We start from the raw sequence: 15,643 nt of genomic DNA, 5'->3' as shown, positions 1-15,643 counted from the left end.
GGGAGATGTAGAGAGAGAGAGGGGGAGATGTAGAGAGAGGGAGATGTAGAGAGAGAGTGATGTAGAGAGAGAGAGTGATGTAGAGAGAGAGGGATGGAGAGAGAGAGGGAGATGGAGAGAGAGAGTGATGGAGAGAGAGAGAGAGAGTGATGTAGAGAGAGAGGGATGGAGAGAGAGAGAGTAATGTAGAGAGAGAGTGATGTAGAGAGAGAGAGTGAGATGTAGAGAGAGGGAGATGTAGAGAGAGAGAGGGAGATGTAGAGAGAGAGAGGGAGATGTAGAGAGAGAGAGGGAGATGGAGAGAGACAGGGAGTGATGTAGAGAGACAGGGAGATGTAGAGAGAGAGGGAGATGTAGAGAGAGAGGGAGATGTAGAGAGAGAGGGAGATGTAGAGAGAGAGGGAGATGTAGAGAGAGAGGGAGATGTAGAGAGAGAGGGAGATGTAGAGAGAGAGGGAGATGTAGAGAGAGAGGGAGATGTAGAGAGAGAGGGAGAGTGAGATGTAGAGAGGGAGAGAGTGATGTAGAGAGGGAGAGAGTGATGTAGAGAGGGAGAGAGTGATGTAGAGAGAGAGAGTGATGTAGAGAGAGAGAGTGATGTAGAGAGAGAGAGTGATGTAGAGAGAGAGAGTGATGTAGAGAGAGAGTGATGTAGAGAGAGAGAGTGATGTAGAGAGAGAGTGATGTAGAGAGAGAGAGTGATGTAGAGAGAGAGAGGGATGTAGAGAGAGAGAGGGAGACGTAGAGAGAGAGAGGGAGACGTAGAGAGAGAGAGGGAGACATAGAGAGAGAGAGGGAGACGTAGAGAGAGAGAGGGAGACGTAGAGAGAGAGAGGGAGACGTAGAGAGAGAGAGGGAGACGTAGAGAGAGAGAGGGAGACGTAGAGAGAGGGAGACATAGAGAGAGAGAGGGAGACGTAGAGAGAGAGTGATGTAGAGAGAGAGAGTGATGTAGAGAGAGAGAGGGAGAGGCCCTTTAAGTGTCAATGGAGGCTTGAGGCCAGAGATGCACCTTCAAATGCATGTTACTCTGCAACCTTACAGAAACACTGACAGGCAAAGGCAGAAGTGGAAGTCATTATCTGACATTAGAAACTGGGGAGTTCGAGCCGTGAATGCTGATTGGCTGAAAGCCATGAAATACCACAGGTATGACAAAACGTAATATTATTATTGCTCTAACTACGTTCGAATAAAGTTTCTAATAGAAATCAGGGACTTCAGGGGTTTGTGTTATGTACAGTAGTACAGTACAGTTATCTACTGTAGGCCTGAACACCACATACAGTGCCTTGCGAAAGTATTCGGCCCCCTTGAACTTTGCGACCTTTTGCCACATTTCAGGCTTCAAACATAAAGATATAAAACTATTGTTTTGTGAAGAATCAACAAGTGGGACACAATCATGAAGTGGAACGACTTTTATTGGATATTTCAAACTTTTTTAACAAATCAAAAACTGAAAAATTGGGCTTGCAAAATTATTCAGCCCCTTTACTTTCAGTGCAGCAAACTCTCTCCAGAAGTTCAGTGAGGATCTCTGAATGATCCAATGTTGACCTAATTGACTAATGATGATAAATACAATCCACCTGTGTGTAATCAAGTCTCCGTATAAATGCACCTGCACTGTGATAGTCTCAGAGGTCCGTTAAAAGCGCAGAGAGCATCATGAAGAACAAGGAACACACCAGGCAGGTCCGAGATACTGTTGTGAAGAAGTTTAAAGCCGGATTTGGATACAAAAAGATTTCCCAAGCTTTAAACATCCCAAGGAGCACTGTGAAAGCGATAATATTGAAATGGAAGTATCAGACCACTGCAAATCTACCAAGACCTGGCCGTCCCTCTAAACTTTCAGCTCATACAAGTAGAAGACTGATCAGAGATGCAGCCAAGAGGCCCATGATCACTCTGGATGAACTGCAGAGATCTACAGCTGAGGTGGGAGACTGTCCATAGGACAACAATCAGTCGTATATTGCACAAATCTGGCCTTTATGGAAGAGTGGCAAGAAGAAAGCCATTTCTTAAAGATATCCATAAAAAGTGTTGTTTAAAGTTTGCCACAAGCCACCTGGGACACACACCAAACATGTGGAAGAAGGTGCTCTGGTCAGATTAAACAAAAATTTAACTTTTTGGCAACAATGCAAAATGTTATGTTTGGCGTAAAAGCAACACAGCTCATCACCCTGAACACATCATCCCCACTGTCAAACATGGTGGTGGCAGCATCATGGTTTGGGCCTGCTTTTCTTCAGCAGGGACAGGGAAGATGGTTAACATTGATGGGAAGATGGATGGAGCCAAATACAGGACCATTCTGGAAGAAAACCTGATGGAGTCTGCAAAAGACCTGAGACTGGGACGGAGATTTGTCTTCCAACAAGACAATGATCCAAAACATAAAGCAAAATCTACAATGGAATGGTCCAAAAATAAACATATCCAGGTGTTAGAATGGCCAAGTCCAGACCTGAATCCAATCGAGAATCTGTGGAAAGAACTGAAAACTGCTGTTCACAAATGCTCTCCATCCAACCTCACTGAGGTCCAGCTGTTTTTCAAGTAGGAATGGGAAAAAATTTCAGTCTCTCGATGTGCAAAACTGATAGAGACATACCCCAAGCGACTTACAGCTGTAATCGCAGCAAAAGGTGGCGCTACAAAGTATTAACTTAAGGGGGCTGAATAATTTTGCACGCCCAATTTTTCAGTTTTTGATTTATTAAAAAAAGTTTGAAATATCCAATAAATGTCGTTCCACTTCATGATTGTGTCCCACTTGTTGATTCTTCACAAAACAATACAGTTTTATATCTTTATGTTTGAAGCCTGAAATGTGGCAAAAGGTCGCAAAGTTCAAGGGGGCCGAATACTTTCGCAAGGCACTGTACCACTGCTACGGGCTGTGTCCTAGCACTCTGCTTAGCGTGGCCATATTCCTCCTCAAGCCTTATTGATTAAAAATGGACACCCATAACAAAGAGTGTCTGTGGAGCCTTGGTCAGTATGTGGTATATCTGTGGATACATCAGTCCTCTGTTGACTTGGTCAGTATGTGGTATATCTGTGGATACATCAGTCCTTTGTGTTACCTTGGTCAGTATGTGGTATATCTGTGGATACATCAGTCCTCTGACTTGGTCAGTATGTGGTATATCTGTGGATACATCAGTCCTTTGTGTCTATTACCTTGGTCAGTATGTGGTATATCTGTGGATACATCAGTCCTCTGTTGACTTGGTCAGTATGTGGTATATCTGTGGATACATCAGTCCTCCGTGTCTATTACCCTGGTCAGTATGTGGTATATCTGTGGATACATCAGTCCTTTGTGTTACCTTGGTCAGTATGTGGTATATCTGTGGATACATCAGTCCTTTGTGTTACCTTGGTCAGTAAGTGGTATATCTCTGGATACATCAGTCCTCTGCGGTGTCTGTGTTCTGCTACTCTCAACACCTCAGCGCTGACTTGAGGCAGAGGGGGCGTGGTTATGTCCATGTGACTCCGCGTCGCCATCGACAACAGTGATGGAATGTTACCGTGGGAACCATCACCTCCGCCCCCTCGACAGGACGGATCGTCCCATCTGGAGGACTTGTCTGGCAGATGGCTGAAAAAGAGAGAGAGGAGAGAGGGAAGGGTAGAGGAGTAAGACACGAGCGAGAGAGGAGAGGGGAGAGAGAGAGAAGAGAGAAGAGGGGAGAGAGAGAGAGAAGAGGGGAGAGAGAGAAGAGAGAAGAGGGAGAGAGAGAGAGAGAAGAGGGAGAGAGAAGAGGGGAGAGAGAGAGAGAAGAGGGGAGAGAGAGAGAGAAGAGGGGAGAGAGAGAGAAGAGGAGAGAGAAGAGGGGAGAGAGAAAGAGAGAGAAGAGGGGAGAGAGAGAGAGAGAGAGAGAGAGAGAGAGAGAGAGAAGAGGGGAGAGAGAGAGAGAGAGAGTGAGAGAGAGAGAGAGAGAGAGAGAGAGAAGAGGGGGGAGAGAGAGAGAGAAGAGGGGGAGAGAGAGAGAAGAGGGGGAGAGAGAGAGAGAGAGAAGAGGGGAGAGAGAGAGAGAGAGAGAGAAGAGGGGAGAGAGAGAGAGAAGAGGGGAGAGAGAGCGAGAGAAGAGGGGAGAGAGAGAGAGAGAGAGAAGAGGGGGAGAGAGAGAGAAGAGGGAGAGAGAGAGAAGAGGAGAGAGAAGAGGGGGAGAGAGAAGGGGGAGAGAGAAGAGGGAGAGAGAAGAGGGGAGAGAGAGGGCGAAGAGGGGAGAGAGAGGGCGAAGAGGGGAGAGAGAGAGAGAGAGAGAGAGAGAGAAGAGGGGAGAGAGAGAGAGAAGAGGGGAGAGAGAGAGAGAAGAGGGGAGAGAGAGAGAGAAGAGGGGAGAGAGAGAGAGAGGGGAGAGAGAGAGAAGAGGAGAGAGAAGAGGGGAGAGAGAGAGAGAGAAGAGGGGAGAGAAGAGGGGAGAGAGAAGAGGAGAGAGAAGGGGGGAGAGAGAAGAGGAGAGAGAAGAGGAGAGAGAGAGAAGAGGGGAGAGAGAAGAGGAGAGAGAAGAGGAGAGAGAAGAGGAGAGAGAGAGAGAAAAGAGGGGCGAGAGAGAGAAGAGGGGCGAGAGAGAGAAAAGAGGGGCGAGAGAGAGAGAAGAGGGGAGAGAGAGAGAGAAGAGGGGAGAGAGAGAGAGAAGAGGGGAGAGAGAGAGCGAGAGAAGAGGGGGGAGAGAGAGGAGGGGAGAGAGAGAGAGAGAGAGTCAGGGTGTTGCAGCTGAGACGAATCCATACAACAGGTTGCAGTGAAAGCAGTAACAGTGGTGAGTCAAGCCACACAGGCCTTCGTGAATAAACTATGAGTGTGTGTGTGTGAGTATTTTATGCGGGGTAGTTCATTAGGATCCACGTTAGCTGTTGCAAAAGCAGCAGCTACTCTTCCTGGGATCCACACAAAACACTAAAACATGATATAATACAGAACATTAATAAACAAGAACAGAACATTTTATCAAAAGGCCCACATATCAATGTGAGGGTGTATCAGTGTGTGTATCCGTGTGCATATCAGTGTGGGTGTATCAGTGTGTGAGGGTGTATCAGTGGGTGTATCAGTGTGTGAGGGTGTATTAGTGGGTGTATCAGTGTGGGTGTATCAGTGTGTATATCAGTGTGTGAGGGTGTATTAGTGGGTGTATCAGTGTGGGTGTATCAGTGTGTATATCAGTGTGTGAGGGTGTATTAGTGGGTGCATCAGTGTGTGAGGGCGTATTAGTGTGTGAGGGCGTATTAGTGTGTGTATCAGTGTGTGAGGGTGTATCAGTGTGTGAGGGTGTATCAGTGTGTGAGGGTGTATCAGTGTGTGAGGGTGTATCAGTGTGTGTATCAGTGTGTGAGGGTGTATCAGTGCGTGAGGGTGTATCAGTGTGTGTATCAGTGTGTGAGGGTGTATCAGTGTGTGAGGGTGTATCAGTGTGTGAGGGTGTATCAGTGTGTGAGGGTGTATCAGTGTGTGAGGGTGTATCAGTGTGTGTGGGTGTATCAGTGTGTGTGGGCGTATCAGTGTGTGAGGGCGTATCAGTGTGTGTGTCAGTATGTATATCAGTGTGGGCGTGTCAGTGTGTATATCAGAGTGTGGGGGTGTATTAGTGTGTATATCAGTGTGTGTATCAGTGTGTGTATCAGGGTGTGAGGGTGTATTAGTGGGTGTATCAGTGTGTGTATTAGTGGGTGTATCAGTGTGTGTATTAGTGTGTGTATCAGTGTGTATATCAGGGTGTGAGGGTGTATCAGTGTGTGAGGGCCTATCAGTGTGTGAGGGTGTATTAGTGGGTGTATCAGTGTGTGTATTAGTGGGTGTATCAGTGTGTGTATTAGTGTGTGTATCAGTGTGTATATCAGGGTGTGAGGGTGTATCAGTGTGTGAGGGCCTATCAGTGTGTGAATCAGTGTGTATATCAGTGTGTGTATCAGTGTGTATATCAGTGTGTGAGGGTGTATTAGTGGGTGTATCAGTGTGTGTATTAGTGTGTGTATCAGTGTGTATATCAGTGTGTGAGGGTGTATTAGTGGGTGTATCAGTGTGTGTATCAGTGTGTGAGGGCGTATCAGTGTGTTGTGTGTATTAGTGTGCTGTGTGTGTATCAGCGCATTCCTTTGGACCATGATAGTTTGTTGATGTGGACACCAAGGAACTTGAAGCTGTCAACCTGCTCCACTACAGCCTCGTCGATGTGAATGGGGGAGTGCTCAGTCCTCCAATCCTATAGTCCACAAATCATCTCCTTTGTCTTGATCATGTTGAGAGAGAGGTTGTTGTCCTGGCATCACACAGCCAGGTCTCTGATCCTTCTCCCCACAGGCTGTCTCGTTGTTGTTGGTGATCAGGCCTCCTGTTGTGTCATCAGCAAACCTGATGACGGTGTTGGAGTTGTGCTTGGCCATGCAGTAATGAGTGAGCAGGGAGTACAGGAGGGGACTAAGCACGCAACCCTGAGGGGCCCCAGTGTTTGAGGATCAGCGTGGCAGATGTGTTGCTGCCTACCCTCACCACCTGGGGGCGGCCAGTGAGGAAGTCCAGGATTCAGTTGCAGAGGGAGGTGTGTTGTCCCAGGGTCCTTAGCTTAGTGATGAGCTTAGAGGGCACTATGGTGTTGAACGCTGAGCTGTCGTCAATGAATTGTATTGTCACATAGGTGTTCCTTCTGTCCAGGTGGGAAAGGGCAGTGTGGCGCACAATAGAGATCATGTCATCTGTGGATCTGTTGGGGCAGAATGGAAATTGGAGTGGGTCTATGGTTTCTGTTTCAAAGCACTTCATGGCTACAGGCATGAGTGCTACGGGTCGGTAGTCATTTAGGCAGGTTACATTAGTGTTCTTGGACACAAAGACTATGGAAGTTAGCTTGAAACATGTTGGTATTACAGACTCAGTCAGGGACAAGTTGAAAATGTCAGTGAAGACACTTGCCAGTTGGTCTGCACATGCTCGGAGTACACGTCCTGGTAATCCGTCTGGCCCCGCGGCCTTGTGAATGTTGACCTGTTTAAAAGAACTTACTCAAGGCGGCGACGGAGAGCTTGCTCACACAGTCATCCGGAACAGCTGGTGCCCTCATGCATGCTTCAGTGTTGCTTCAGTGTTGATTGCCTAGACGCATGCATATTAGTCATTTAGCTCATCTGGTAGGCTTGTGTCACTGGGCAGCTCAAGGCTGTGCTTTGTAGTCAGTAATAGTTCGCAAGCCCTGCCACATCCGACGAGCATTGGAGTTGGTGTAGGATTCCATCTTTGTCCTGTATTGATGCTTTGCATGTTTGAAGGTTTGTCGGAGGACATAGCGGGATTTCTTATAGGTGTCCGGATTAGAGTAAAGTCCATGGAGAATAAGAACACCTCCTCCCAGCTGCCCACTGCACTGAAGTTAGGAAACACTGTCACCACTGATAAATCCACCATAATTGAGAATTTCAATAAGCATTTTTCTACGGCTGGCCATGCTGGCTACTGGTCAACAGCACTGCACCCCCCACAGCAACTCGCCCAAGCCTTCCCCATTTCTCCTTCTCCCAAATCCGTTCAGCTAATGTTCTGAAAGAGCTGCAAAATCTGGACCCCTACAACTCAGCCGTGCTAGACAATCTATACCCTTTCTTTCTAAAATTATCTGCCGAAATTGTTGCCACCCCTATTACTAGCCTGTTCAACCTCTCTTTCGTGTCGTCTGAGATTCCCAAAGATTGGAAAGCAGCTGCGGTCATCCCCCTCTTCAAAGGGTACACTCTTGACCCAAACTGTTACAGACCTGTATCTATCCTACCATGCCTTTCTAAGGTATTCGAAAGCCAAGTCAACAAACAGATTACCGACCATTTTGAATCTCACCATACCTTCTCTGCTATGCAATCTGGTTTCAGAGCTGGTCATGGGTGCACCTTAGCAACGCTCAAGGTCCTAAACGATATCTTAACCGCCATCGATAAGAAACATTACTGTGCAGCTGTGTTCATTGATTTGGCCAAGGCTTTCGACTCTGTCAATCACCACATCCTCATCGGCAGACTCAGCAGCCTTGGTTTCTCAAATGATTGCCTCGCCTGGTTCACCAACTACTTCTCTGATAGAGTTCAGTGTGTCAAATCGGAGGGTCTGCTGTCCGGACCTCTGGCAGTCTCTATGGGGGTGCCACAGGGTTCAATTCTTGGACCGACACTCTTCTCTGTATACATCAATGAGGTCGCTCTTGCTGCTGGTGAGTCTCTGATCCACCTCTACGCAGACGACACCATTCTGTATACTTCTGGCCCTTCTTTGGACACTGTTAACAACTATCCAGGCAAGCTTCAATGCCATACAACTCTCCTTCCGTGGCCTCCAATTGCTCTTAAATACAAGTAAAACTAAATGCATGCTCTTCAACCGATCGCTACCCACACCTGCCCGCCTTTCCAACATCACTACTCTGGATGGCTCTGACTTAGAATACGTGGACACTACAAATACTTAGGTGTCTGGTTAGACTGTAAACTCTCCTTCCAGACCCATATCAAATATCTCCAATCCAAAGTTAAATCTAGAATTGGCTTCCTATTTCGCAACAAAGCATCCTTCACTCATGCTGCCAAACATACCCTTGTAAAACTGACCATCCTACCAATCCTCGACTTTGGCGATGTCATTTACAAAATAGCCTCCAATACCCTACTCAACAAATTGGATGCAGTCTCCTCCTTTGCACCCCATTATTTTTATTTCTACTTTGCACATTCTTCCATTGCAAATCTACCATTCCAGTGTTTCACTTGCTATATTGTATTTACTTTGCCACCATGGCCTTCTTTTGCCTTTACCTCCCTTATCTCACCTCGTTTGCTCACATCGTATATAGACTTGTTTATACTGTATTATTGACTGTGTGTTTGTTTTACTCCATGTGTAACTTAGTGTCGTTGTATGTGTCGAACTGCTTTGCTTTATCCTGGCCAGGTCGCAATTGTAAATGAGAACTTGTTCTCAACTTGCCTAGCTGGTTAAATAAAAGGTGGGAAAATAAATAAATAAATAGAGTACCGCCCCTTGAAAGCGGCAACTTTAGCTCAGAGCGCCTGTAATCCATGGCTTCTGGTTAGGGTATGTACGTACGGTCACTGTGGGGACGACTTCATCGATGCACTTATTGATGAAGCCATTGACTGATATGGTGTGGTCCTCAATGCCAACGGAAGAATCCCGGAACGTATTCCAGCCTTTGCAAGCAAAACAGTCCTGTAGTGTAGCATCTGCGTCGTCTGACCACTTCCGTATTGAGTGAGTCACTGGTACTTCCTGCTTTAGTTTTTGCTTGTTAGCAGGAATCAGGAGAATAGAGTTTTGGTCAGAATTGCCAAATGGAGGGCGGGGGAGAGCTCTGTACTCGTCTCTGTCTGTGGAGTAAATATGTAGAGTTGTTTTCTCTCTGGTAGCACATGTGACCTGCTGGTTGAAATGAGGTTAAACGGATTTAAGTTTCCCTGCATTAAAGTCCCCGGCCACTAGGAGCGCCGCCTCTGGATGAGCGTTATCCTGTTTGGCCGTTTACAGCTCATTGAGTGTGGTCTTAGTGCCAGCATCGGTTTGTGGTGGTAAATAAGACAGCTACGAAAGATATAAACTCTCTAGGTAGATAGTGTGGTCCTGCGGCTTATCATGAGATACTCTACCTCAGGCGGGCAAAACCTACTGTTAGATTTCATGCACAAATAAATAGACACAAACCACCACCTCTTACCAGAGCCAGCTATTACTGACTGTTTCTATCACGGTGTGTGTGTGTGTTTGTATCACTGTGTGTGTGTGTGTGTGTGTGTGTGTGTGTGTGCGTGTGTGATCACTGCGTGTGTGATCACTGTGTGTGTGCGCGTGTGTGATCACTGTGTGTGTGCGTGTGATCACTGTGTGTGTGCGTGTGTGTCACTGTGTGTGTGCGTGTGTGTCACTGTGTGTGTGCGTGTGTGTGTCACTGTGTGTGTGCGTGTGTGTATCACTGTGTGTGTGTGTATCACTGTGTGTGTGTATATCACTGTGTGTGTGTGTGTGTATCACTGTGTGTGTGTGTGTGTGTAACACTGTGTGTGTGTGTAACACTGTGTGTGTGTGTAACACTGTGTGTGTGTATCACTGTGTGTATCACTGTGTGTGTGTGTATCACTGTGTGTATCACTGTGTGTGTGTGTATCACTGTGTGTGTGTGTGTGTGTGTGTGTGTGTATCACTGTGTGTGTGTGTGTGTGTGTGTGTGTGTGCGTGTGTGTGTGTATCACTGTGTGTGTATCACTGTGTGTGTGTGTATCACTGTGTGTGTGTGTGTGTGTATCACAGTGTGTGTGTGTGTGTGTGTATCACTGTGTGTGTGTGTGTGTGTGTGTGTGTATCACTGTGTGTGTGTGTGTGTGTGTGTATCACTGTGTGTGTGTGTGTGTGTGTGTATCACTGTGTGTGTGTGTGTGTGTGTTTGTGTGTATCACTGTGTGTGTGTGCGTGCGTGTATCACTGTGTGTGTGTGTATATCACTGTGTGTATCACTGTGTGTGTGTGTGTGTATCACTGTGTGTGTGTGTATCACTGTTTATTTTTTATTTATTTTTTCACCTTTATTTAACCAGGTAGGCTAGTTGAGAACAAGTTCTCATTTGCAACTGCGACCTGGCCAAGATAAAGTTTAGCAGTGTGAACAGACAACACAGAGTTACACATGGAGTAAACAATTAACAAGTCAATAACACAGTACAAAAAAGGCGAGTCTATATACATTGTGTGCAAAAAGCATGAGGAGGTAGGCGAATAATTACAATTTTGCAGATTAGCACTGGAGTGATAAATGATCAGATGGTCATGTACAGGTAGAGATACTGGTGTGCAAAAGAGCAGAAAAGTAAATAAATAAAAACAGTGTGGGGATGAGGTAGGTGAAAATGGGTGGGTTATTTACCAATAGACTATGTACAGCTGCAGCGATCGGTTAGCTGCTCAGATAGCACATGTTTGAAGTTGGTGAGGGAGATAAAAGTCTCCAACTTCAGGGATTTTTGCAATTCGTTCCAGTCACAGGCAGCAGAGTACTGGAACGAAAGGCGGCCAAATGAGGTGTTGGCTTTAGGGGTGATCAGTGAGATACACCTGCTGGAGCGCGTGCTACGGATGGGTGTTGCCATCGTGACCAGTGACCTAGCATGGATTTGTAGATGACCTGGAGCCAGTGGGTCTGGCGACGAATATGTAGCGAGGGCCAGCCGACTAGAGCATACAAGTCGCAGTGGTGGGTGGTATAAGGTGCTTTAGTGACAGAACGGATGGCACTGTGATAAACTGCATCCAGTTTGCTGAGTAGAGTGTTGGAGGCAATTTTGTAGATGACGTCGCCGAAGTCGAGGATCGGTAGGATAGTCAGTTTTACTAGGGTAAGTTTGGCGGCGTGAGTGAAGGAGGCTTTGTTGCGGAATAGAAAGCCGACTCTTGATTTGATTTTCGATTGGAGATGTTTGATATGAGTCTGGAAGGAGAGTTTACAGTCTAGCCAGACACCTAGGTACTTATAGGTGTCCACATATTCAAGGTCGGAACCATCCAGGGTGGTGATGCTTGTGGGGCATGCGGGTGCAGGCAACGATCGGTTGAAAAGCATGCATTTGGTTTTACTAGCGTTTAAGAGCAGTTGGAGGCCACGGAAGGAGTATTGTATGGCATTGAAGCTCGTTTGGAGGTTAGATAGCACAGTGTCCAAGGACGGGCCGGAAGTATATAGAATGGCGTCGTCTGCGTAGAGGTGGATCAGGGAATCACCCGCAGCAAGAGCAACATCATTGATATATACAGAGAAAAGAGTCGGCCCGAGAATTGAACCCTGTGGCACCCCCATAGAGACTGCCAGAGGACCGGACAGCGTGCCCTCCGATTTGACACACTGAACTCTGTCTGCAAAGTAATTGGTGAACCAGGCAAGGCAGTCATCCGAAAAACCCGAGGCTACTGAGTCTGCCGATAAGAATATGGTGATTGACAGAGTCGAAAGCCTTGGCAAGGCCGATGAAGACGGCTGCACAGTACTGTCTTTTATCGATGGCGGTTATGATATCGTTTAGTACCTTGAGTGTGGCTGAGGTGCACCCGTGACCGGCTCGGAAACCAGATTGCACAGCGGAGAAGGTACGGTGGGATTCGAGGTGGTCAGTGACCTGTTTGTTGACTTGGCTTTCGAAGACCATAGATAGGCAGGGCAGGATGGATATAGGTCTGTAACAGTTTGGGTCCAGGGTGTCTCCCCCTTTGAAGAGGGGGATTACTGTGGCAGCTTTCCAATCCTTGGGGATCTCAGACGATATGAGAGAGAGGTTGAACAGGCTGGTAATAGGGGTTGCGACAATGGCGGCAGATAGTTTCAGAAATAGAGGGTCCAGATTGTCAAGCCCAGCTGATTTGTACGGGTCCAGGTTTTGCAGCTCTTTCAGAACATCTGCTATCTGGATTTGGGTAAAGGAGAATCTGGAGGGGCTTGGGCGAGAAGCTGCGGTGGGGGCGGAGCTGTAGGCCGATCATGGAGTAGCCAGGCGGAAGGCATGGCCAGCCGTTGAGAAATGCTTGTTGAAGTTTTCGATCATCATGGATTTATCGGTGGTGACCGTGTTATCTAGCCTCAATGCAGTGGGCAGCTGGGAGGAGGTGCTCTTGTTCTCCATGGACTTCACAGTGTCCCAGAACTTTTTGGAGTTGGAGCTACAGGATGCAAACTTCTGCCTGAAGAAGCTGGCCTTAGCTTTCCTGACTGACTGCGTGTATTGGTTCCTGACTTCCCTGAACAGTTGCATATCGCGGGGACTATTCGATGCTATTGCAGTCCGCCACAGGATGTTTTTGTGCTGGTCGAGGGCAGTCAGGTCTGGAGTGAACCAAGGGCTGTGTCTGTTCTTAGTTCTGCATTTTTTGAACGGAGCATGCTTATCTAAAATGGTGAGGAAGTTACGTTTAAAGAATGACCAGGCATCCTCAACTGACGGGATGAGGTCAATGTCCTTCCAGGGTACCCGGGCCAGGTCGATTAGAAAGGCCTGCTCACAGAAGTGTTTTAGGGAGCGTTTGACAGTGATGAGGGGTGGTCGTTTGACTGCGGCTCCGTAGTGGATACAGGCAATGAGGCAGTGATCGCTGAGATCCTGGTTGAAGACAGCGGAGGTGTATCTGGAGGGCCAGTTGGTCAGGATGACGTCTATGAGGGTGCCCTTGTTTACAGAGTTAGGGTTGTACCTGGTGGGTTCCTTGATGATTTGTGTGAGATTGAGGGCATCTAGCTTAGATTGTAGGACTGCCGGGGTGTTAAGCATATCCCAGTTTAGGTCACCTAAAAGAACAAACTCTGAATCTAGATGGGGGGGCGATCAATTCACAAATGGTGTCCAGGGCACAGCTGGGAGCTGAGGGGGTCGGTAGCAGGCGGCAACAGTGAGAGACTTATTTCTGGAGAGAGTAATTTTCAAAATTAGTAGTTCGAACTGTTTGGGTATGGACCTGGAAAGTATGACATTACTTTGCAGGCTATCTCTGCAGTAGACTGCAACTCCTCCCCCTTTGGCAGTTCTATCTTGACGGAAGATGTTATAGTTGGGTATGGAAATCTCAGAATTTTTGGTGGCCTTCCTGAGCCAGGACTCAGACACGGCAAGGACATCAGGGTTAGCAGAGTGTGCTAAAGCGGTGAGTAAAACAAACTTAGGGAGGAGGCTTCTGATGTTGACATGCATGAAACCAAGGCTTTTTCCATCACAGAAGTCAACAAATGAGGGTGCCTGGGGACATGCAGGGCCTGGGTTTACCTCCACATCACCCGCGGAAAACAGAGAAGGAGTAGTATGAGGGTGCGGCTAAAGGCTATCAAAACTGGTCACCTAGAGCATTGGGGACAGAGAATAAGAGGAGCAGGTTTCTGGGCATGGTAGAAAATATTCAGGGCATAATGCGCAGACAGGGGTATGGTGGGGTGCGGGTACAGCGGAGGTAAGCCCAGGCACTGGGTGATGATGAGAGAGGATGTATCTCTGGACATGCTAGTTGTAATGGGTGAGGTCACCGCATGTGTGGGAGGTGGGACAAAGGAGGTATCAGGGGTATGAAGAGTGGAACTAGGCGCTCCATTGTGAACTAAAACAATGATAACTAACCTGAACAACAGTATACAAGGCATATTGACATTTGAGACATACAGCGAGGCATACAGTAATCACAGGTGTTGAATTGGGAAAGCTAGCTAAAACAGTAGGTGACACAACAACAGCTAATCAGCTAGCACAACAACAGCAGGTAAAATGGCGTTGACTAGGCAACGGGGCCGACAGATAAAACATAAACAAGCAGAATGAGGTACCGTGATTAATGGACAGTCCAGCGTGCATCAGCTATGTAGCCAAGTGATCAGTGTCCAGGGAAGCTGGATTAGTGAGTGTTATCCAGGTTAAAAAAAAACCGAACAATGACTAAATAGCTTACAGCTAGTTAGCTAGTTAGCTTCTGGAGGTTCTTGAGTGTGTTCTAAAAATTAAAAATAATAGCGATTCCGTATCACATTGGGTGAGGCAGGTTACCGGAAGGTATAAACAAATTAAAAATCGGAAAGAGATAAGAGAGAAAATATGGGTCCAGTGAGTGTTTGGGACGAGGCGATTCAGACTGTTAGCAGGCCTGTGCTAACAAGCTAACAGTTAGTAGGCCGGGGCTAAACAAGGTAGCAGTTAGCAGGCCGAAATAGCAAGCCAGGGGATAGCAAGGGCTAGAGAGTTAGCCTTTGGGGGACGTCGCGATGGGGTGAGTCTGTTTATTCCTCTTCATGCGGTCACATCGATAGACCGGTCGTGGGTCCGGGTAATTGTAGCCCAGGAGTATGCTACGGTGGTAGGTATTGTAGCCCAGGAGTATGCTACGGAGTGCTCTGGTGGGGCTAGCTTCAGGCTAGGTGGGTGGAAGCGCTAGCCAGCAGTAATCGTCCGGGGTTGCGGTTTAGCTAAATAACTAGTTGTGAAGATCCAGATGTTCCGTTTGCGGCGGGAATCCGGGGATAAAAAAATAAATAGGTCCGTTATGCTCTGGTTAGAGTCGCGTTGTTCGAACTGGCGAGAGCTTTCCGAGCTAAAGTTTAGCTGACGACCGCTAGCATAGCTGGTAGTTAGCTGGCTAGCTTCAGTTGAGGGGTTCCGGTTCCGAAGTAAATATAAATACTAAATACTTTAGGAAAAAAGAAAAATAGCTACGTTGGGTGAGGCGGGTTGAAGGAGAGTATTTGGACGATGAGGTTTAGCAAAATGTTTTAAAAGATATGCGAAGAAAAAATATGTAAAAACGAAAAAAGACGAAATATAAACGGGACAAGGGACACGACACGTCTTACTGCTACGCCATCTTGGAGACAAATGTGTGTGTGTGTGTGTGTATCACTGTGTGTATCACTGTGTGTGTGTGTGTGTGTATCACTGTGTGTGTGTGTGTATCACTGTGTGTGTGTGTGTATCACTGTGTGTGTGTGTGTGTGTGTGTGTATCACTGTGTGTGTGTGTGTATCACTGTGTGTGTGTGTGTGTGTGTGTGTGTGTGTGTGTGTGTGTGTGTGTGTATCACTGTATGTGTGTGTGTGTGTGTGTGTGTGTGTGTGTGTGTGTA

At 47.2% G+C, this 15,643-nt stretch overlaps 1 protein-coding gene across 2 annotated transcripts in view; it reads right to left on the bottom strand.

The window, feature by feature from the left end:
• Positions 1-15,643, bottom strand: part of LOC135503817 (constitutive coactivator of PPAR-gamma-like protein 2) — a 77,435-nt gene that overhangs the window by 25,045 nt on the left and 36,747 nt on the right. For both annotated transcript variants that reach the window (XM_064921954.1, XM_064921956.1), the window contains exon 8: positions 3,397-3,622. In XM_064921954.1, coding sequence (XP_064778026.1) covers positions 3,397-3,622 — 226 coding nt within the window. The remainder of the gene's footprint in view (positions 1-3,396; positions 3,623-15,643) is intronic.

This window comes from Oncorhynchus masou, chromosome 18 (assembly GCF_036934945.1).
Source record: "Oncorhynchus masou masou isolate Uvic2021 chromosome 18, UVic_Omas_1.1, whole genome shotgun sequence".
Lineage (NCBI taxonomy): Eukaryota > Metazoa > Chordata > Actinopteri > Salmoniformes > Salmonidae > Oncorhynchus > Oncorhynchus masou.
Note: the sequence above shows the minus strand (reverse complement) of the source record. Positions and strands in the feature narration are given on the sequence as shown.